This window comes from Salvia miltiorrhiza, chromosome 8, assembly GCF_028751815.1.
Source record: "Salvia miltiorrhiza cultivar Shanhuang (shh) chromosome 8, IMPLAD_Smil_shh, whole genome shotgun sequence".
NCBI lineage: Eukaryota > Viridiplantae > Streptophyta > Magnoliopsida > Lamiales > Lamiaceae > Salvia > Salvia miltiorrhiza.
In genome coordinates, this window is record NC_080394.1 from 34,491,522 (window position 1) to 34,514,266 (window position 22,745).

General features: G+C 37.0%; 2 protein-coding genes across 3 annotated transcripts; one reads left to right on the plus strand and one right to left on the minus strand.

Annotated features, from left to right (window-relative positions):
* Window positions 1-8,483: 8,483 nt before the first annotated feature.
* On the plus strand, window positions 8,484-13,607 carry LOC130997884 (aspartic proteinase 36-like). 2 transcript variants are annotated; one of them, XM_057923315.1, is made up of 10 exons: window positions 8,484-8,978; window positions 9,402-9,531; window positions 9,638-9,888; window positions 10,207-10,434; window positions 11,256-11,418; window positions 11,972-12,045; window positions 12,175-12,271; window positions 12,525-12,591; window positions 13,084-13,155; window positions 13,282-13,607. In XM_057923315.1, the coding sequence occupies exons 1-10, from the start codon at window positions 8,728-8,730 to the stop codon at window positions 13,431-13,433; spliced, it is 1,485 nt and encodes a 494-aa protein (XP_057779298.1). In that variant the 5' UTR covers window positions 8,484-8,727; the 3' UTR covers window positions 13,434-13,607. The 2 variants fall into 2 exon arrangements, with proteins under 2 accessions (XP_057779298.1, XP_057779299.1); XM_057923316.1 differs by having other exon boundaries at window positions 8,520-8,966.
* A 306-nt stretch (window positions 13,608-13,913) lies between these two features.
* Window positions 13,914-20,320, minus strand: LOC130997883 (uncharacterized). The gene is made up of 12 exons (XM_057923314.1): window positions 20,072-20,320; window positions 19,850-19,977; window positions 19,677-19,739; window positions 19,245-19,366; window positions 18,469-18,584; window positions 17,570-18,380; window positions 16,350-17,081; window positions 16,041-16,262; window positions 15,766-15,861; window positions 15,494-15,688; window positions 15,220-15,333; window positions 13,914-14,526 (listed from the first exon to the last, which is right to left on the minus strand). Exons 1-12 carry the CDS (start codon window positions 20,170-20,172, stop codon window positions 14,266-14,268), a joined length of 2,961 nt encoding a protein of 986 aa, XP_057779297.1. The 5' UTR covers window positions 20,173-20,320; the 3' UTR covers window positions 13,914-14,265.
* Between the last annotated feature and the right edge of the window lie 2,425 nt (window positions 20,321-22,745).

A 22,745-nucleotide genomic window follows, 5' to 3' on the forward strand; every position in this document is an offset into this window, starting at 1 on the left:
GAAGTTCTTTTGTGGACATCCCAAAAAGGAACTATAAGAAGTTCTTTCGTGGACGGGGGAGTATAATTTTTATACTCAAATTTCTATTCCAAATTCCTAATTCCTCAAGTTAACTCACGCACGCCTTTCTAAATCTCTAATTCCCTGACCAATCAAACGCAACAACCCCGCTCAATTTCGTTCGTACAACCACCTCTTGTCGCTCGCCGTTCGTCGCTCGTCGCCACCCCATGTTGTCGGTCGTCCGCCAACAGAAGTACAATACAACACTTCATCTGGTCTCTGACTCTATGCTGCATTGCCCCCAACCAGCAGCTCCAGCCGGTCTCCGCTGCACTACGCCGCTATCAGCACAAACAGCTCCATCCGCCCACCACCCACAACGTGCATATATTTAATGTTATGTTTGGAATTATAGTTTCTTTATTTTGTGAAAAAATGGTGCATTTATCCATTTATTTCTAGCTTTCATTTGAGGATCATTTGTTCGAGTATTCCCTATTTTATACTCCCTCCGTCCGCCAAAAGTAGACTACTTTGGTTGGGTACGGGATTTAATAAAATTAGTGATGATTTTGATGTAGTGGAGAAAGAGTTCCACCACTTTATGAGATGTGTGGTTGAGATTGAATTTTGGGTGACTTTTATTGTAAATAAAAAGTGTTTATAAGTATAAAAGATTAAAGTGGGTGGTGGGACCGTTTCCATAAAATGAAAGTGGTATACTCTTTGCGGACGCCCAATATAGTAAAAGTGGTCTACTTTTGGCGGACAGAGGGAGTATCTTTTTATCCGTTATTTCGGATACCTGAATATCAAATTGAAATAAGGAATTGGTTATTGGATAATCAAATATTCAATTTGATTCTATACCAATTATTGAATTTAATAGGATTTCGGCTTCAAGTAACTGAAAATCTTGATACAGTTAACCGACCTCGAACCATTTGACACCCCTAAGATTGCCTCTCAATTTATGCAAAAGTTAAGATAATAAAATTGATTTTGTGTTGAATGCTTTTAAGGTATTTATTGAAATGGTCGTGAGTATGAGAGTAATTATTATAAAAATACAAAAATTGGAGGTAGCCGCCCTCGGAAATTGGAGGTAGCTAACTGAGCCGCCCCAAAAAACTAGAGGTAGCCAACTGGGCAAATTCGAGCTAGTCGGCAACCTCAGTCATTGGGACGACAATCTCAATTTAATTTAAAACACTCGTGCACTCAATTATTATTTCAAAAAGTAGAAAAAATCATTTCATCCGTCCACCGAAAGTATGACATTTTTACTATTTTTGGTGTTAACCAAAATTATAACACTTTTCTTTTTAGGACAAAACATCACGTCTTTTTCTTATCTTTTATTCTTATAAATTTCTTTATTTACAAAAAATCACACATGACACATTCAGTTCAATCTCAACCACTCGTATATATAATGGTTGGATCATTTTTCTACTACACAGAAATTATCAATCATTTTATTAAAATACGTGACCACCAAAAGTGTCACACTTTTTGGTGAATTAAAGGAGTAGTTATTTTTTATTAATTTTGGTGAAAAGTAATGTTTAAAGTTGTGCAAGAATTATGTTAGTTGATGTAGACATCAAAACTAATTTAAGCATCAAATTAATTTTTTTTATGAGAGTGTGTATTTTTAATATTAATATTATCACTATAGGCATTTTAATTTACTCTCTATGTATATATAAAGGCATTTTAGATAATAGTGGTTAGCTTCACTATATTTTTATTTTGTGGTTAGAATCCAACATTACTCAAACAAAATGATTATTTTAATATTTGTTCTTTTTTATATCCAACTTTAAAGGTCTCCACTTTTTGGTCGTGAAGTTTCCAGAATTCAATCTTTTCTAAAATTATCTTATTAATCTATGAACCAGTTAACCCTTTTTTGGCGAGGATTTCAAATACAATAATGCTATTTAGATAAAATATGTGTAAATAAAATATAATTAAATTTTAAAAAATAATTATATTTAAAAAAAATTGTTCAAAAAAAATAATTGGTTTTATTATTTTATTCACATTATAGTTATTTTTTTTTACAATTTTTTATTATTTTCAAAGTACAAAACCTATAAAAAATAATAAAAATAAAAAAAATATTATAAAATTACAAAAGAAATCCAATATGGAGAAGATAATAAAATTAATGGGAACTATCACATATAACCTTTTTTGTTAAAAATATAAGTTACATCGAGTACTCGATGATATAATCGATGGTGTCGTTGAGTACACCATCGAGTAAATAAGAATACATAAAAATCAAAGGGTATTATGATCTTTTAAATTTAAAATGGCTATATAATTGATCTATTATAAACTAAGGGTATAAAATTTATTTTTTTATGAAAGAGGGATATAATAAGATTTCTCTCGTCAAATTAATTAAATTCTTTTTAAATTTGAATCAAAACTTTTAAATCAATCGACTTTTAAAAATATTTATCTTTATTTTGTCCAAATAAATTTTGTTCAAATAGCCTACTATTTTGAATACTCCGTAATAATTGTAGTTAAAATATTTTACATGAATTGAGGCGGTGAATTCCGGGGATTATATGTCGGAGAATCTTTAATATTTTAAGATGGAATCAGAAAACAATACTCCATATGCTGTGAGTTGTTTATGCCATATATAAATCTAAATACTCCTGATTTAATACTTCTGTTGGATCTGCGAAGACATATACTCATCTTTTTCGACTAGCGCAATCATTGGCCGTTGAAGCAGAAGTGATTTAATTAGCTTTAAACCCTAGATATAATATCAGTCCCAAAAATTTAATTTCAATACATTGGGTTCAGTGGGGGCACATTAACACACATTCAGTACATCGCCTACATTAAAGTAAGTACTGCTAAACACCCACACGGAATGATTCCAACTGGAGTGTGAAGAGAGGTTGTGCGGAGGAAACCCTAGCCGCATGGTGCTCTCTCTCTCCCCCTCCGCCACGCCGCTGCGGCTGCGGTAGGGTCATCTTCTGCTTTTCTCCGGCCGGTTTGGCTTTCCCCGGCCCGGCATGGACTCTCGCTTACTTCTTTCGGAGTTTCCTCCTATCTCTTCTAATTTCTCGCGTCATTCTTCGAAGATACCGTTCAATCCTGCTGGAAATCTTCACTCTTTGGTTGATCGATCTTCCTTGATTGCTCAAGAGTCCGATTCTGTTGATGCCTTGCTGTTTCCAGAAATTAGGGTTCAGCCGCCACCCTTAGTTTCTAGGGTCTCCCCGTTAACTGCTCAGCCTCTTGCGGTCTCACCGTTGACCCTACATGGCATGCTGTCGCAGTCGCTATCGTCCGATTCTTCGGTGCTCGGCGGTTCCCAGCAGTCGTCGCCTGCTGCGTTAACTTTGGTTAACCGGTCTGTCGACGCTAGGGATGCGCTTCATTCGATGCAGCAGTCAGGGGTTCAGACGGTAACTGCTGCTATCAGCTATGCCGGTATCTATTTCCCGGAAAACAAGATGCCTCCGCCCCCAGGGTTTTCTGGAGATGGGCAGCCTTCTCGCCCTCTGCCGGGTTCGACGGATAGGCATGCTAAGGTTAAATCCTTCGCCGATTCGCTAAGATTGAAGTCGGGGCTGCCTGCCGACGTTCCGGCTCACGACTTTGCTGTCCTAAAGCCTTCGATGGAAGACGGTCGTCCTCGCCTCAACATCTCTCCGGCTTTCCATCAACGACAAGTCCGCTCGTTCCAATTTGTCGTGCATGGCCGATTGTTTCTTCGCAAAGGGGATGCTCCCCGCTTCGCTGCTGATATTTATAATGAGCTCACTATTTTGTGGAAAACGTCGCATCCCTGGGAGGTCATTCCCCTTGGAAAGGGTTTTTTCACTTTGAAATTCTCTTCGCATGAGGATTACTCCATTGCCTTCTCTAGGGTTTCTTGGCGCCTAAGTACTGGAATCCTACATCTTCAGGCTTGGGTTCCCAAGTTCAATCCTCATAAGGTCATGTCTACTCTTGCTCAGGTTTGGATTCGTATTTTCAATCTCCCACATGATTATTGGCACCCCGAGGTCCTCGCTGGCATCGCTAGGCAGGTTGGAACACCGATTATCATTGATGGTATGTCTGCTAGAGCTTCGGTGGGTTATTTTGCACGTGTGCTCGTGGAGATGAATGTTGCTTCTGATATTCCAGAATTTTTTGGATGTGAAATGTGGTGACGATATCTATGAAATTGAATTTGGCTATGAGAATTTACCTTATTTTTGTGGGATTTGCTCCGTGGTGGGCCATGCTGTTGAGGATTGCAGGAAAAACTCTGAGACTGCACCTTCCTCTCCGGCCATCCAGAGAAAGGATCAGAACTTCAAAGGACATAGCAGGAAAGGCAACCGGGGGTCTGCTGACTCTTGGCGGCCTATTCCCAAAACCGTCGATGAGAAGCTTCATGAGGAGACTCCTCATATCGCTGACTCTCCTAATGAAACTGGGGCAAAGAACGTGGCTCCGGATCTTAGCGTCTCGACATCAAATTCCTTTGCTATTGTTGAGACTGAGGACCCTATAGACAATGGCAAAGGAATGAATTTGCAATCTGTGGATCATGGCAAAGAATTTCAAGAGGGGGTGGTGGAAGAAGTGGATGAGGAGGTTGACACCGATACGGGCTCTCCGCCATCACCTCCTTTGAAGATTGATTCGGACTTGACTTCTCCTGCCCCGAGTTGTGACGAGACGCCAGAGAAGGAGTTGCCTCCTCCTCGCGGCCGAGGGCGACCGAAGGGAGCTACAAAGAAGGGGAAGGTTCCTGATTCCTCGATCAAGCACCGACTCCGACGTATTATAGAGCGTGGCCATGATCTTTCAACTAGCCGGGCTACTGGTGTTTTGCAGGAGGCCGTTCTTAACTCTACGGTGCCGGTGGAGTTTTTGAATAAGGTACAACATGCTCAATCTGGCGGAGCGATTCTGCAAAACTTTGTGATTCACTCCTCTTCCGATGCTGCCCGAGCTATGTCGGCGGTGGCCAAAAAGAAGAAATTGGGTGATATGTTGGATGATGATGATGTTGGGGACGAGAATGTTTTTTCTTAGCTTTCGTTCCTTTGTTTCGTCTTCCCGCGGTGCTTTGTGAGGGATTCTTACACGGTTTTTGTTTTGTTATTTTTGGTGTTTCGACCCTTTGTTGAGTCGGTGTTCTCTTTTTTCTTTTAATAAAATTTCTATTTCAGCTAAACACCCACACTGTGGTCACTCATAATTTATCTAAATAAAAACTAATTTAATTTATTTTTTAAAATAAAAATAAGATTTAGTTATTTTATCATATTCTCTACATTGTAGTTATTTTTTGCAATTTTTTGGTAACTTTTTTATATTTAGTAAAAAATAAATTAAAAACACAAAATGTAAAAAAAAATTAAAAAAAATAAGTACAATGTAGAGAATATAGTAAAATAACTAAATTTTATTTTTATTTTAAAAAATAAATTAAAATTTTCCTTATTATACTAGTTTGTGGGTGGCCACAATATGGCTGCATAGATTTATTGTAAAGTAAAACTATTGTAATTGAGGTATTTGTATTGTTTTTATGCAAACTAAAATGTTCACACACTCTCTAAGTATTAGTTGACGTTATTAAATATTTGGTGTTCCAGTTAAATTTTTCACGATTACTAGCATTTAATATTAAGTCGCTTCTTGGGTTTACAGAGACGGCCCTTCTTGTGAAACTTCATGCTATGTTGGTTGCGATTGAATTTTGCTTAGAACATGCATGATTTTAGCCTGGTGGCTCTATATACCAATTCTCTCTTGGCGATGCATCTTCTTTAGGATTTTAATCACGGCTTGAATTTTTTTTGTGACGATCATTGAGAGACTTTTGTGCATGCTCGTCGGCATGTAGTATTGGAATTCTTTCACGATTGTCGTGAGGCTAATAGAGTGACTCATGAGTTCACTCGTTTTTCTTTTTCCTACCAAGATGTAATGATCTTGAAGTCGGATTTTTCGAGCTGGCTTTTAGATGTAGCCCAATTCGATGTTGATTAATGATAGTTTCCTTTTGATTTCAAAAAAAAAAAAGTACTATCTCCATCCCATGAATCTTGACACGTTTGGTTTCGGCACGAGAATTAAGGAATTATAGATTAGTGTTTTAAGTGTGTAGTTAATAAAGTATAAAAGTGATAAAGTAGGTGATAGAATGTATTCCCTTCGTCCCACTCGAATAGGCTCACTTCTTTTGGGCACGGAGATTAAGAAAACTTACTTTTTAATAGGAAAGTGGTAGTAAAGTGATGTGGTCCACACCAATTAAGTAAAACTTTTTTACCCAAAAAGGAAAATGAGCATGTTGGAGTGGGACGAATGGAGTAAGAGCATCCACAATAGGGGCTCAATAGCCAGTGTGAGCCCCCATTTATTGCACCCGCTCCCGTTGCCGCATCGGCGGTGCAAAGGGCCGAAGCGCCCCAATGCTCCAGGTGCAAGCCACCGCGCGTGTTGCCAGCTCCCTCTTTTATCCCTATTTTCGTATTTTACATAAAAAATAAAAAAATAAATTAGAGAGCCAAGGGTGGGCTCTCTCATTGTGGAAAGTGGGTGCAATAGTAGTGGGGACCATCATTTGCACCCACTTGGGGCTCACCATTGTGGATGCTCTAATAAAAGTGATAAAGTAGGAGAGATAAAATAATAATTATTACTTTATTTGGAAATGCGTCAAGATTCGTGGAACGACTAAAAAATGAATACATATCAAGATTCGTGGGACGGAGGGAGTAGCATTTAATATATTAAGTCGTATGCCAAAATATTCATTTTTTCGAGTTTGTTAAAGTTCAATCTATAATTTCTTAAATGAAAGGCTCGAACATAAAATATATTATTTGACATTTAGAATTTGACTACTGCATTAGTGATGATTCTAATTACAATAATTCAAAACTTCGACATTATTTTGTCAAGGTTTAAAAATGATGGCCTAAATTACTTTTTAAAAATAATAAGAAATAACCAATAATTAATAAATTATATAAAGTATTTGAATATAAGAAATAACCAATAATTGGAATTCACAAAGAGTCGTCCAAATGTTTTATAGAAGTCATTAAGTACTAAACTTAGAAGTCTAGGAGATATTTGCGAAAGTAATAGGTCCCCTTGTAGTAATCGCTTTGACTCGATTAATCCCAAAAGTCAGCTGTCATACCATTGACTCGTCACCTTCTCTTTTGATACCATTGACTCGTCACCTTCTAAGCCCACGTTTGGTTGGGTGTTTTTAGAGGTTGGAAAGGGAATCAAGTAAGTGAATTCATTACTTGTTGTTTGGTTTGGATAATGAGTTAACCATTACCCTTACTTGAGGGTAACCCAATCACCCAATTTGTTATCCCTCAAAATAGAGGGGAAACAAAAGAAATGAAATCCCTTACTAATGATTCATTTCCATTGTTAAACCAAACACTCAATAAAAGTAATGGTTATTGTTACCATTCCACTCCTTTATTTGATTTCATTCCCTTTCCATTCCTCTACTTGAACCAAACGAGCACTAAGTCTATTAGGCGTTCGTATTTTTTTTGGTTGATTATTAACATCTAAATACATCTATTTTGAATATAATTTGATTTTATACATAAATTTTAAAAAGAATATAAAAATATGTTATACTGATTTTATCACAAATTTAATTTTCTCTCAAATTAATACTGACATGACAAGTCAAAATGTCGACATGTACTTATCAAACATTTTAGAAAATAACATTATATAGAACATCTCTAAGACATCCCTAAATTTGAAATTATAAGATTTCTTTAGAGTTTGAATGTTTAAATATTAAATTTATAATAAAATTATAATAATTTTAAAATTTATGTAACTTTTTATTTTTTTTTGAACTTTATGTGCAAAATAAAACTACCTCGAACTGTTTTTTTGAAGAACAAACTACCCCAGACTTAGAAAACGCTAATAACTATTTTCTTTTTTGAAAAGGCGTTGGGATTATTATTACAATAATGCTATTTGGACAAAGTTTGTCCGGACAAAATATAATTAAATACTTTATAAAATAAATTTATTTACAAATTTTGGTTCAAAATAAAATAAGATTTAACTAGTTTTATTGTTTTCTTTATATTGTAATTTTTTGTAATTTTTTAATAACCTTTTAATTATTATTATTTTTAAAGTACACAAATTGCAAATAAAATAACAAAAAATAGAAAAAATTATTAAAAAAAATACGAAAAAATTACAATATGGAAAAAACAATAAAACTAACTAAATCCTTTTAAACTTGAATCAAAATTTATAAATAAATTGATTTTAAAAAAAATTTAACTTTGTTTTTGTCCGCACAAATTTTGTCCAAATAGTACTACTCTTATTATTAAGTGGTGTAATAAAGTAGCAAAATAGTGTATATTACCGCTTTTACCCTTTGCTAAACTGCTCTTAGTCTCTAGTGAGACAGGTCGCTTAAAACAAATCTGCAAAACATACTTTTTTTTTAGTATAATGAAAGAGAAAGAGAGAATGCGTGCGTGTAGTGTGTGAATGGTGTATTTGTTTATGTACCTCGGACACCATTACTCCATTCTCAGCACTCACCTTTTCACTTTTCCCATTCTTATTTATTTTTTCGTTTACCATACATTTGCTAGAAAATTCGTACAACTTCTATACTCTATATTATACTATAGTGCGGCTTTTTGAGCGCCGGCGATGACTGTCCGGCTAATGACTGCGGTGGCGGTCGCAGTCGCTATTGCGGCCGCCACTTTCCTGTCGACGGTGCGTGGCGCCGGAATTCAAGGAGTGCTTACTCTGCAGAGAGCGTTTCCAATTGATGAGAAGGTGGAGCTCGAGATTATTAAAGCTCGGGACCGTGCTCGCCACGCGCGTATTTTGCAGAGCTTTTCCGGCGGGATTGTTGATTTTCAGGTCGTCGGGACCTTCGACCCGTACGTCGTTGGGTAACTCTCAAATTCCTGTAATTTTTAGTAATCCGCCGCCCCGCCCTCTTTCTGTCTGTTTCTGGTCCATATAATGTTTATTTTTAAAAAATACTTAAGTGAATTCAGTTGTGAATAGCGTTTTTTTTATTTGTATTTACTTGATTTATTTGGTGTTTTTTTTTTCCTCCTATGATTATGTGATGTTGAATTTTAGTTCGTTATACAGTTATATATTTGATATCTTTATTGTCGAGCTATGGAAATTGGGGGGTTAGGTATTTCACTTATGTAAATATGGCTGCATGCTTAACTTTGATGTCAATCAGTTTATTAGGGTTGCCAATTTTTTGTGAGATTGTGTTCACAGAGCATGTAATAGTTATGTCGTTAACTTGCGTTCTTTTTCTGTGATGATTGGCTGAGGGATGTTCATTTATGCAGACTTTATTTTACGAAAGTGAGATTAGGAACTCCACCACGGGATTTCAATGTGCAGATTGATACTGGAAGCGACATCTTGTGGGTTGCTTGCAGTTCTTGTACGGATTGCCCACAGAGTAGTGGATTAGGGGTAAACACTTACTCTCTATGTTGTCATATACAAGTTTCCTTGACATTTGATTATATTAATTTGCATTTCAAGTTGGACTTGGACCGATGCTGAGTTGTGCTTGCAGATTCCTCTCAATTTCTTCGACCCTGCTGCATCTTCTACTGTTTCCTCTATGTCCTGCTCAGATAATATATGTGCTTCCATAGTTCAAAGTGCAGCTGCTGAATGCTTTGGTGAAAGCAATCAATGTGGCTACTCATTTCAATATGCAGATCAAAGTGGCACAGCTGGTTTTTATGTATCCGATCTGCTGTATTTTGACTCAATTTTGGGAACTTCACTAGTCGCCAATTCCTCTGCTCCTATTGTCTTTGGGTGAGCTGTTATTATCACTCCTAATTGCAGGCGTGTGCTTATATGTGTGGTTACATATATATGCTACTCCCCTTGCATGACTAATAAATCCTTTAAGTTAGGACTACTTCTGGGGGTTAACATTCGCGCGACTGACTTGATTGTAGAAGCTATTCTTGAGCTGGAGAAATGTATTGAAAATATCAGGCCATGTATTGATTTTTGGGCCCCAAGGGAAAAAAAAGTTCAAATGAAATTTAATCTATTAAACATTTAATTTGTTGCTTGCAGTCAAGCTTATGCCTAACAGGATATCCATGTGTTGATATGTGGAAACAGGTGTAGCACCTCTCTTTTTGGAGACTTAGCCAAATCCACTAAAGCACTTGATGGAATATTTGGGTTTGGCAGACAGGATATTTCTGTGATCTCACAGTTGTCATCGTACAAGATTGCTCCTAAAGTATTTTCCCATTGCTTAAAAGGAGACGGTAACGGTGGAGGTATATTTGTTCTTGGTGAGATACTGGATCCAAGAATAGTTTATACTCCCCTCGTTCCCTCACAGTACGTATACCTTCTAAAAGATAGAACTTTATCATTCTACTGACTTTGATTATTGACACTTGAAGCATAGCATTTTCCATGCCGCTTGCATTACAATCAGGATATAAAATATGACGCATTTGATCGGCATCAAAACTAGTTGGTATTTCTTTTGATAAGTATTCATTTATGTTTGGTTTTGAGGTATTAATAGCTATAATTTCCATGGGTATGTTTGTTCTGTTAGTCTATGGTTGAGATCTTGGGATCAGAACCAAGTTTTTCTTTTGGTTCTGTTCTGTTTTTGTGTGACATCATGTAAGGTCCTATATCTTTGTAATTATCTTGACATGTTATGGTGCTTTTATTATTCAATAAATGATTTTATCTACAATTTTTCAGAAGCATTAAAATGCTTGTTATTTGGCCCCTTGGCTAATCTTATGATCTTGGAATTGCATCTGCTCTATACTTCTTATCATCATGCTGAAAGATTTAGGGTCTCTGTTATGTATTCATGCTGAGAACTGCTATGGTTTAGGTAAAATTCATATAAGGCCTACTGTCTAAATAATCGGCACCAATAGTATATAATTGGATTTTCAGATAGCATTTGCTACTATTCATTAGTAAACAAGAACAGTGTTGCATCGTGATGTTAGTTTCTATGAGTTGTGTGAATTTTGTTGTACATCCTTTTCACTTAGTATTTTGCATGCATTGGCAATCCCGAACTAACTGCAGAAAATGAAATGATGAGCTGAAAGTGCATTGATGAATTGATAACATGGACACATCTTCGATGATTTTATAGTATCTGACTTTTATTGCTAATGTTTCAGGCCTCATTACAGTTTATATCTGCAGAGCATCGCTGTCAATGGTGAACTGTTACCTATTGACCCAACAGTTTTTACAACATCAGTAAATCAGGGAACAATTGTTGATTCTGGAACAACTTTGGTCTACCTTGTGGAAGGAGCTTATGAACCTTTTATTGCTGCCGTAAATATCTTCATTCAATCTTGGATCTTATTGAAGTTGATGATTTTGTATGGAACCAGCCGCTAACTAGACTAGGGTCTAGCATTGACCCCTTCGGTAACATGACTGTCGAAAAGTTCTCACTGTTATCTTATCTTTATATGGGATAGGACAAGACTTTCCTGCCACTAAAAAACAAACAAATATGCAGCAACAGCATAACACTACTTTCCTGTTTGTTTCTTTGCAATATGCATATGCATGTCAGCTATTTTCTTTGTCTTATCCAAATGCAGCATAATAAAAAACAAGTACGAATTCAGACACTCCCTTTTCTTTGTATGTAAATTCAGCATTTGTTGGAAGTCATAACTCATGTTACTAGCCATATTTATTAAATTATATGATTTCTTAAGGCATTAGTTGTTTTCTTTGGCATTGGATATAAATTATATGCAGACTACAATTTTGCAGGTTTTGATCTGTTTGAACAATATGATCTCATTAAGTCAATATATTATAGAAACTTACTGATTTTAGCCAACTTTTATCCTGATGGTTGCTAGCCTTGCAGATAACAGCTGCTGTTTCAACATCCGCTTCCTCAATTATCTCCAATGGAAACCAATGCTATCTAGTCTCTACAAGGTTTGGCTTTTACCCTCATTGTTCATAAATTTCTCTTCACAGCTACTCATGCAAAAACTGGTTGGGTAAATATTTTTGATTGGTGACTGGTAGAAACTTGATCTAGATATCTTTTTGTTATTTAACCAGTGTGGCTGAGATTTTTCCACCAGTTTCTTTCAATTTTGCTGGGGGTACGTCCATGTTTCTTAAACCCATTGACTACCTCGTGCACTCAGGCTTTTTTGTGAGTATCCCACTTATGTGTACGTTTTAATGTATATTTCCTCACAGTTTTTCAATATTACTCTGACAATAAAAGAATAACTGGTATTCGTATTGTCATGGGTTCATTCACTTTATTGCTATAATGGTATATTCGTCGTCAGGATAATAGTTAATATTGCTGCTGAAGCCTTCTGCTATTATTGTCATTGCCTAATGTATATTATTTGATGCCCCTCAGGAAGTTCTTAAAACTTTTAATTTCTACTTTTCAGGATGGTGCTGCGATGTGGTGTGTTGGCTTCCTTAAAGCTCCAAAGCAAGGCACTACAATTTTAGGAGGTTGGTTTTCTTGTCATGAAAATGATCTGTATGTAATGTCTGGTCAGCTAACTGCCTGCCAACTGGCTTTCATTTTTCATTTATATCTGTCTGAGCTTATGATCTGTGCACGCAATACAGAACCCAAACCAACATTATATACTGCCGAAGGAAACCTCAACATGGATTACCATTGTTTCTCCTGTAGTTTTCCCAAAACTTCATTTCACACTACCAAACAGTCTATATATGAAATACACAAGCTAAACATTGATTATGCACCGATCAAGAAAATCATAAAATGAATTGCCTGTCATCCCAATAGTCTTTCCTAAAGCTCCGCAAGTAACTTAATTTGGGGGTTTGAGTGCAAAAAGAGAGCTTCATATAGAATAGGTTGACCCATGCCTAGAGCAGTTCCTGGAGGTCCGGAAGATTAATAAATATATATATGTAACAATTAGATATCTGCTGAACCATTTTTGTGCTTACCTGCTAATTTCTTATTTCCAGATCTCGTTCTCAAAGATAAAATCTTTGTCTATGATTTAGCTCACCAAAGACTAGGATGGGCAGACTACGATTGTAAGTTTAATTTCTTTTCCAAATTCATTTAATCATTTCACGAACTGATGACACCTGGTTAAAAAATTCCGTACATCTGATGATAAATTCGATATTTTGTCCAACTATGATTACTCCTCCTTTCAGGTTCTTTGTCAGTGAATGTTTCGTTAACTCCCAGTAAAGATGAATTCATGAATGCTGGACAGCTGAGCGTGAGCAGCAGCTCATCAAACATCACAATATTCAGAGTAGCCCTGCTGTATATATTAGTGGCCATTGCTTCTCTCTTCTTGTAAATCATTTTTCCTGTTTCATTATAGTCGTCGCTGATTATTTTGTAGCATTTGGCAGCCAATATGGTGTCGTCTTCCCTTTCCAAGAAAGGATGATGAAGTAGGAATATTTTACCATCTCTTTTATTTTATTCTTTTTTCATATACCTCAGATATTCACAGACAGTTTACCACCTAGCACTGGAGTGAAAGTCCATTTCTTCTTGCAGGAGACAATCCAAGATTTAAGACTTATACAAAACCCTCAGTTATAGGTGACAGTTGAATTCTTTAAAGTGGTTTTTATATCTATTTTTCTTCTCAACCCATTTGTCTGCATGACTTCAGTGTCCCCCATGCTACACGCGATATTAAATAGCAACCACTAAATCCAGAGTCAACAAAAGATCACATTGTATAAAATCGAGAGAAATAAAACAGAAATCACTGGAATACATATCTATGTCCAAGCAAACATCAAAGAAAGTAGGAAAAATAACCAACTGAAAACAAACATTTCCGAGAGATAAAATTATCCAAAAATTTGAATACGATGGTCAAGTTCAATTAGTTTCGTCAGTCACAAAATTCGGAATACGTATTTCATCACCGATCATTGTATTATGCTGGTGTTGGCTATGATGAAAACAAGATTAAGCGAGCCTACTCTCTCTTAACTTTTTTCTCTAATTCTCTAGTCATTCTGATTTACATCATTGGTAGAGAAATCCACCCATCTCGATTGGGATTAATTCAACCAGAGCAACCATGTTACAAAGGTGACTTTGTCCATGATCTAAGACAACGCCCATGGACAAGTGTCCGAGATCAAATATGAACTTCCAGACAGTTCCACTCATCTCCATTTATCCTGAAGCTCTTTCTTCTCCGACCAAACCCAGGTAACAAAAATCGCGACAACAAGGGCAACAATAGTGATTAGAAGCAGAGCATAGCTGAAATCCTCAGTAAGAGAATCATATGTTTTAGAAGGTGCCAGCCGAGTGAAAAAGAGATCAGTGCCATATGCAAAAACAAGGGTCGTAGACTCCAGCTTTGAAGGAACTGTTACGATGCCTCTGAGACCTTCCACCTTAAGAGCATGAGTTACATAGGACTGTAAAGGGTGAAAGAAACATTGTTACGAAACTTTGATGGACATCAATAAAAATAGGACAATGTTCCTAAATAAAGAGTGAGAAATCTTCATATAGTAGGAAATTGCATCAATCTCTACTAGACCTATATAGAACTAAGCAGAGTGAATTGTCATAGCTACCAACTTATTGATCATCAGCTGAAATTGAGATTTAAACCATTTCTGATTTTCTGTCGCTTTCAAGTGACAGGCAATAATGCAGTCACACATAATGAAAAAAAATACAAGTTTTCAGATTAAAAAAAAATACAAGTTTACAGTCTGTAACTACAATCAACCTTTAGGTGCCTGAGCTAATAAATAACAAAACTGGGAGCATATCCTATGATATGGAATACGAGTACACATTTGCCGAACTGTCATACTGGACCTGATTGATATAATATAGCATGACAGAAGCTAACATTAATTCTAAGAGTTTAGCTCGATTCTAGAAATAAAAAATCCTTTACCATCAAAATCACACTGGCATCTAGTATCTAATTCATTTATAGAGTGTCCCTTCACACAGCAGTAGAATTAACCGGCAAATTATTAAAATGCAAATATACAGGACATAAGAGATATATGTGATGCCCCCAGAGTAATGAAAAAGATGCTGAAAGTTCAGCATATTTCCAGTTTTAGCAACAATCTCTAAAATTTCATCACCTGAGGAATAATTGGTAATGAATCAGTAAGAGGAATAATTCCTTCTTCTTTCTCAGCTTGAGTAGGATTAACTGTTCTCCGGGGGTCTAAAAACCTCTTATCAAGAGCCAATACCTAATAATAAAAGATAAGGTAGAATTTATCAGCTAATTCCAGGTCAACCTCCCGTACACAAGAGAAATCAATGTGAAACTAGGCATGCAACATACAGAATAAAAGCCCGCAAAGATAAAGCCACAAATAACAATCACTACATGTTACCATAAAAACTGACCTGATCACCAATTGTGCCAAGAAGAACCTGCTTGGATGTTATACCTTTGGCTGTTAATGTTACCGCCATTGTTTTCAAAGAATGTGCAAAAAAATATGACTGTGACTTTGTGGAGACTTCAGGGCGGGAGTAAGCTGTTATAGGAGAAGTGAGATTATGCGTCCCAAAAACAAGCTTCAACACGTCTTTGTTTTCCTGTATGTCACAATAGTTTAATACCACAGAATGACGGAAATACAAAAAATCACAAAAGATCAGAAATGAAGGAATACCGCGCGAGCTAGGTCATATATTTCAATGACAGACATCTCATACCGATGTGCCCTTAGGTTGAAGTAGTGATATACAACCCAATTCTCACTGAAAACCTTTATAGAGATCAACAAATAATGGAGTGTGAGCAATGGAAAGAAGTTTTTATATATTATTTTATTAAGTACTGTATAATTTTGCGGAAAAACAACAAAGATTTACTGCAGCAAAAAAAAATTGTGTGCCCGGTTCAGTTTTCCTTTCTACACTTATTGCAGCAGAAAGAGAAACTTACAGCATGAACAGGACCCACAGAACCCTGATGGGTCACTCTGTGCAAGATACGACCAGTTACCGTATCAATCAAATAAACAATCAGAGATGATTCATCTGGGGTAACAGAACCAATAGGACCAACAGCTTTAGGTGCAACAGTTGCCAAAAACAGCAGATTTTTCGACACATATTTGTACATGACTTCCTGGTCTGCTGTCACCTTTGCTTGAGTATGAACTACCTGAAGAAGAAAAATGAAACCAAAGGAAATTATATCTACCAAAAATCATTTTCTCACAAAATGAAGATAAAATGATAAAAGGAGCACCTCATTTAAACTTCTTGTTGCAGTTGCAGCAATCTTTTCTGACTCTGAGGGGAACACAATTGACCATAAGTCCCTTGAGTAAAAACAGAAGTTATCTGCCTCCTCTAGAACACAATTTTTCTGCACACCATGACCCCTTAGAATACCCTCATCAGTTTCAGCAGAGTACCAGTATATGTTCCCTAGTTCTCGCTGAAAAATATCAAGAGCCTCCACAGTTCTCGGATATAAGTGAGCACGCCTGTTAGCATCTAATAGCAAATGCAAGCGCTGCTCCACCGAATCAGTAAAAGACAGTGGAATAATGTGTGCAATGGAATGAATAGGTCCCATATTATTGCGCTCCTCTCCAGTGTATGCATCAACAATAGATAGAACTCCAGCAGAATCTAGTCTGTCTCCACATCTTCCAACAATCAGAACAGACGGATTCTGGTCCAAAGCATGATGATGAGGGTCTTGCCACTGATGTAAGCTAATCCCTCTAGGATTTTGACATGTATCTGACTTACGAAGAGATTCGAGTAAGCGAGACCACACAATTCTCCCATCTCCAGTGTGCAGTGCAAAAAGTTTTCCTGCTCGTGTAAGTACTATGAGAAGCTTCCTGAACCCATTTCTGTCTCGGGTCATCTTGGTTTTCCCAGAACTTTGCAACCTCATCTTCTGTATGGCTGCCACATCATCAGGGGTTGCTAACATTAGAGTTCCTTTGAGCTTCAGCAGATGACCCTTTCAGAAGAAGAAGAATATAAAAAAGAAACCATTAGCGCGCTGCTCTATTTTTTCTAAGAACATAATAGGATAGATCAGCAGATGCCACATCTTACACAAATCCCCCATTTTTCCACAAGCTAAGGTATTTTCTTTCTATCACCTATGATACACATAAGACATCCTTTAGCATAGCACATGAACATGTGTTCAGCTACCCACAGTGCATAAAGCAAACATACTGTTAGTTAGAGTTAAATAGTTTACAATAGTATGACAAATGAATAAGAGGTCAAATTCTATTGAACCAAAGCAGGTTCCTTTTGTGCTCTTTTCCCACTATCGCTCCTAGCATTTAAACCCCCAAGAAAGGTGATTAATTTGGTCTACAAGTAATAATCTGAATCCCATTTGGAACCCAATACACATAGACATCTCAGCAAACAAACAAACTACATCACAAAAACTAAATCTACTAATCAATTAGTGTTCGAGTGACATTTTACCTTAAGCCATTCAAAAAGGTTGTTCTCTACTTTCGCCACCGATACACCATCCTTTTCAACTGGTAACTCTGCTGGTTTTACATCCACAATGGAAGCAAGTCCATCTTCTCTACTCCAGACAATCTCGCCCTGCTGTAACAAAAACAACGAATCGTCTTCCAGGACAATCAAAACCCTGAATCCGTTTGACCTGTCCATGCGGACATATGTATTGATGAAAACCTTATGTACTTTTCCCCTTTGATTATCCAAATGAATTGTTTCCTCAAGTAAGTTGGACGTCCCGTCATCATTACCAAGCTTCACAGTCAGCAGAATCTTACCATCACGATGCTGAACTAAAGCAAATGCTTGTTGGCCATCTGGAAGAAAGACGGCGTCACTGACAGCAGTTGCATGACCAACTTCTTCAACAACCTTCAACTCTCCTTTACTTATAACTTTAATAAGGGTAACAGAATTATCAGTTCCTAAAATAAACGTCCCTGGAATATTTGATGGTGATATAACAGCTGCCCTATGGAAATCTTGGATGAAATGAGAGATACGTGTCTGGTGGAAGCTAATCGGTCCATCTCGGAATTGTACAGTAATCAAGCTTGTTCCAGTAGAATCCATGGCTACTGCTGTGTCGTCTGTCACAAGTGACAAGTCCCCCGAAAACCCACTAGGAAACTCCATGCTCTTATATTTCAACAGCTCACCGCTCTTAACATCTAATATATAAACACCAAACTGCTGGGTACCAACAAAACCAATTGCAGATATTTTATCGCTCCCATCTGTATAAATTAGTTGTTGGACATCGATGCTGCAAAACATGAAGAAAATATTCAACTAGTGTCTAGACGAAGAAAATATTAAAGATGTTGGCATTTTGAGTTTAAAGGTGATCAAACCCTTCAGAAGCTAACTCCTTTTTCCAGATAACTTCACCATCAATGCTTGAGATAGCGTGAATAAAACCGTTTCCATAGACAAACATTATATTCTCCTTGTCAACCTTCAAATTAGTCTGTATCAAAAAGATATTGTGTTATACGGTATACCATTTCCTGCAGTCTACTGAAGCAAGAAGAAGAGTGGCCACCCAAAGTCAGCAACAAAGCATGAAATATATTTGGATCATGACTAGTTGTAGTTCCCTCATGCTCTGTTACTGAAAAACTGTAGTTCCTTCATATTACTCAAATACTTGAGCAGTAATCCATTATCTCGGGATAAATCAGTTCAATATTTACTCAGCAAAACAACAGTGACATACTGGATTAAAGAGTAGTAAAAGTGAGCCTACAGAAACACTTAACAAACCAAAGTAATTCGTAAAGTTCATATATAGGCTAGTTTTGGCCCTTTCTGCACTTACTGATCCCACACCAGTGCAGTAACTACATAAAGTGAAGATTGAACCCAACTGGGTATCAAGCCAAGGGATGTGGGCTCACACCAAAATAATGACATGAATCTTTCCTTTTTAAACCTTTAATACTAAATTCACTCAGAAAATGGATCACGTTTAGGGAAGCATAGTTACAATGTGCACTAACTGCATACTCAGGAATGTGCACATTCATGTCTAACTAAAGACCTCTTAATATCCTTTAAAAAAATGACTGTCAAGCATTTAAAGATCCATAAGACATCTCTTTGGATGGGTTAAGCAACATTCACTCACTGGAATTAGTAATAACGGCTTCGAGGCCTTCGAGCCAAGAAGAGTTGACTCCCACACCATCTGGCCATCAGGAAGGTTCCAGGCTCTTAAGATACTTCCCCCAGATGACAGAGTAATAACATCTGCGAACACATGAACATGTAACTTAGACAATCAGGAGTCTACAGCAGTTTATTTCCTTAACTGAACGAGGAGTAAATAAAAAACATTCATGTTATTCTTTGAGTAAGTTACAACAAGCTGGTCGACCAATATGTCCCTTCCCAGAAAAATAGAAGATTTGGCAATCTAGTTCAATCTCAAACACCAAAAGGAGGAAAATAAATCCAACCCAAGTCAACTGCAAGAAAACAAATACGCTAGAGCAAAACCAATGATCATCATAACATGTACTAAAGCTAACAAACAAACATAAAGAATGGTCATGCTTACACTTTCCGAGAGCTATATCAATTTGATCGATGACGTCATTGGGTCCCAAAACATGCCTCCAGACTGCGCCACAGTCAAAACATTACTCTAACCGATGCGGCATAACACATTGCAGAATGAGCAACGGTCATAACTTCCAACTCTAAATATAATACGGTCATAAAAACACTCACAAATCTCGCCATGGCGAAGATCAAGCGAGGAGACGACGTTTTCCTCCGTGGAGACGACAACGCGCTTCCTCGCCGCCTTCTGCGTGTGGAAAACTGCGTGCTTCACTTTGCCTATGTACTGTTGATGCCTGCACAATTTCGAAAAATTCAATCGTCAATTACAGTAACAGCGAAAATTGAATTGGAACTAATCGCACAAGCATAGAGTGAAGAGAAGGAGACCAATCCATAAGTCCGACTTGGTCTTCATAGAGAGAGAAAGCGGTGTAAGAGTAACAGAGAACGAGGAAAAGGAGCAGAGAAACCCTAATCGCCATAGTCATGACGACGATTCGTTAAAATTCCTGAGAAGACAGCTAAAGGAACAGATCTAAGGGAAAGGGGCGATGTTTATAAAGGAGACCCCTTCTCTCTCCACTCTCTACACTGCACCAGAGTTTTACTGCCAACGGGTTTTTCTTTATCTCATTTTAAAATCACCTAAGTTTTTTTTCCTCAAAAAAAAAAAATTATACTTCCTTTTAATAATAATATACTCTCATCTTCCGACCTTTTAGTATTCATTTTTTCTTTTTTGAATGTCTCTCATTTTGATATCTATTTCTATTTTTAGTAAAAATAGGTGGAACTCTTATTTCACTTTAATTATTTTAACATTTACTAACAATTTTATTAAAATATGTGTCACTCTCAAATGAATACTAAAAATAAAAGACACTCCCAACACACCCAACATCTTCATTAAAATATGTGTCACTCTCAAATGAATATTAAAAATTGGGACGGAGGAAGTACTTCTTTATCCCTGAAAGTATGATGTGATTTTAGAGCACGGATTAGTATAGGGATATATTCACTCCGTCCCACGAAACACGATCCAATTTCCTTTTCGGTTTGTCCCACGAAGCTTTACATGTTTCTAAATGACAAAAAATTATCATTTTTTCACCTTTTCATTTTTTCACCTACCATACTTAACACACAAAATACAAATTTCTTAATTCTCGTGCCGAAAAGAATTTGGTCATGCTTCATGGGACGGAGGGAGTATATAAAATAGAGAAAGATGTTCATCAAAATTATTTTATTAAATAGTTGTAAATAGTTTGTTAGATCAATTTTTTATAAATATTAAATATTAATAAAACAAAAAAACTAAAAATATAAAGATATACATACTCAAATCGCACTATATTAATCATGCATAGACTAATATATCAAAAAATCACATTTTTGTGGACTAAAAAAAGTACTAATCTCTATGTCCCAATTTAATAGATCACAAAATTTTGATACGAATATTAAGAAACGAATAGTTTATAATAAAATAGGAGAGATAAAGTAATTATTTTTAGGATAAATTTGTAAAAAAAAATAAGAGAGAAAAATGAAGATATTAGTTTAAGAGTGAAAGAATAGATAATTTTGTGGGGCCACATTAGCATTTTGTGTAAATAATGAGTTATGTGAGGATGTTTGTTATGTACTACTCCCTCCGTCCACGAAATGAGTATCAATTTGTGGACGACACGAGTTTTAAGAAATGTATGGAGTGTAGTGTGAATAGTTTAAGGTCCCACTTTTTTAGTGTATTAATTAAAGAGATGTGTGGGGTACACTTGCCAAAAAGGGAAATGGGTACTCATTTCGTGGACGGACGAAAAAGGAAATATGGGTACTCATCTCGTGGACGGAGGGAGTATAATTTTCTATTTTAGGAAGTGGCCTATTGAATTGTATCGTCCAAATAAAAAAACATGACCTATTGAATTGAGAATAAAGAGTACTAATTTACTTTAGTTCCTTTCAGAATTAAGCAAAGTTTTTACCACCAAGGTTTTTCTTTATTTTTTGTGATGATGCTTAGTTTTTCTTTATTTTCTTTTATGGTGCATTTACTTTGATAGAAAATATGAGAAAATGTATACTTTCACGAGTAAATATCAGTTCATGGTCCATCGTTTGAGCGTTTTCTCAAATATATCTCACCCTAAGCATATTTACAAAACAATATTCATCGTTTCATTATTTTCTTAATTGTGACCTATAAAAATAATCCGGTGATCGATATTTGACGTGTTCAGCCAAGCCCCATGTTGGAAGTACACGTGAAATTAAAAAAAAAAGATAAAAAAAACTAAAGAAATTTCATATCTTTGAAAACACATATAAAGTATTGCAGGTGGGCAGAGGCCGGCAGTGGAGATGGTGGTGGACGGCGGAGGAGATGGCGGTCCGCTGCCACCTCTGAAAATCCGGTGAGACTGACGTCGATCGTTCGGTCTCTCCCTTCCCCGGCTGAAGGGCGCCGCCTTCGGCTCTGCTACTACCGTCATTTTTTTCTCTCGTCTCTCACCTTCGCCCGCGGCGGCGCGGCTTCCCTTCCCAGCCGAGATGGTCTACTACTCTGGATTCCGTAACCACTTCTCATCAGAGGCAATCTCCGGAGCTATCCCCCGCGGCCAGAACAGTCCCCTCTTCTGCCCTTACAGCCTCTACGCCGAGCGGATTTTCGGCACCTCCTTCACCTCTCCCCGCAACCAAAATCAGCGCAGGTCATACTCAATATCTGTTATTTTCCATTAATTGTTTCAACATCTCAGAATCAATTGCTTCAAGTTTACTGGCTTAGTGGAAGCAGCGGGTTGTATCGCGTGAAACCGTTCGTCACGCATGAGCCGTTCCGACCTAAAATCCCGAATCACTTTAAGTTTCGGAGGCCAGCGGAAAGTTCCGGTGGCACCTCCTGCTCCTCTTTCTACCCTGACTCAAAACACCAAGACCCCCAAAATCTACAAATCCCTAATTTTATCCTTCTCTCTCCCTCGCCATGAACAGCCACCGCTCTCTCTTCTCATGGCGAACGCCGAGAATCGCCGCCGCCTTCTCCTCTTCT

Coding starts and splice junctions, on each gene's coding strand:
- LOC130997884 (XM_057923315.1), top strand. CDS start 8,728: ATGACTGTCCGGCTAATGACTGCGGTGGCGGTCGCAGTCGCTATTGCG. Junction 9,889..10,206: donor TCTGCTCCTATTGTCTTTGG/GTGAGCTGTTAT, acceptor ATGTGGAAACAG/GTGTAGCACCTCTCTTTTTG. Junction 12,046..12,174: donor TGCTATCTAGTCTCTACAAG/GTTTGGCTTTTA, acceptor TTATTTAACCAG/TGTGGCTGAGATTTTTCCAC.
- LOC130997883 (XM_057923314.1), bottom strand. CDS start 20,172: ATGACTATGGCGATTAGGGTTTCTCTGCTCCTTTTCCTCGTTCTCTGT. Junction 19,367..19,676: donor TGATATAGCTCTCGGAAAGT/GTAAGCATGACC, acceptor ATGTGTTCGCAG/ATGTTATTACTCTGTCATCT. Junction 15,689..15,765: donor TATATGACCTAGCTCGCGCG/GTATTCCTTCAT, acceptor TGTGACATACAG/GAAAACAAAGACGTGTTGAA.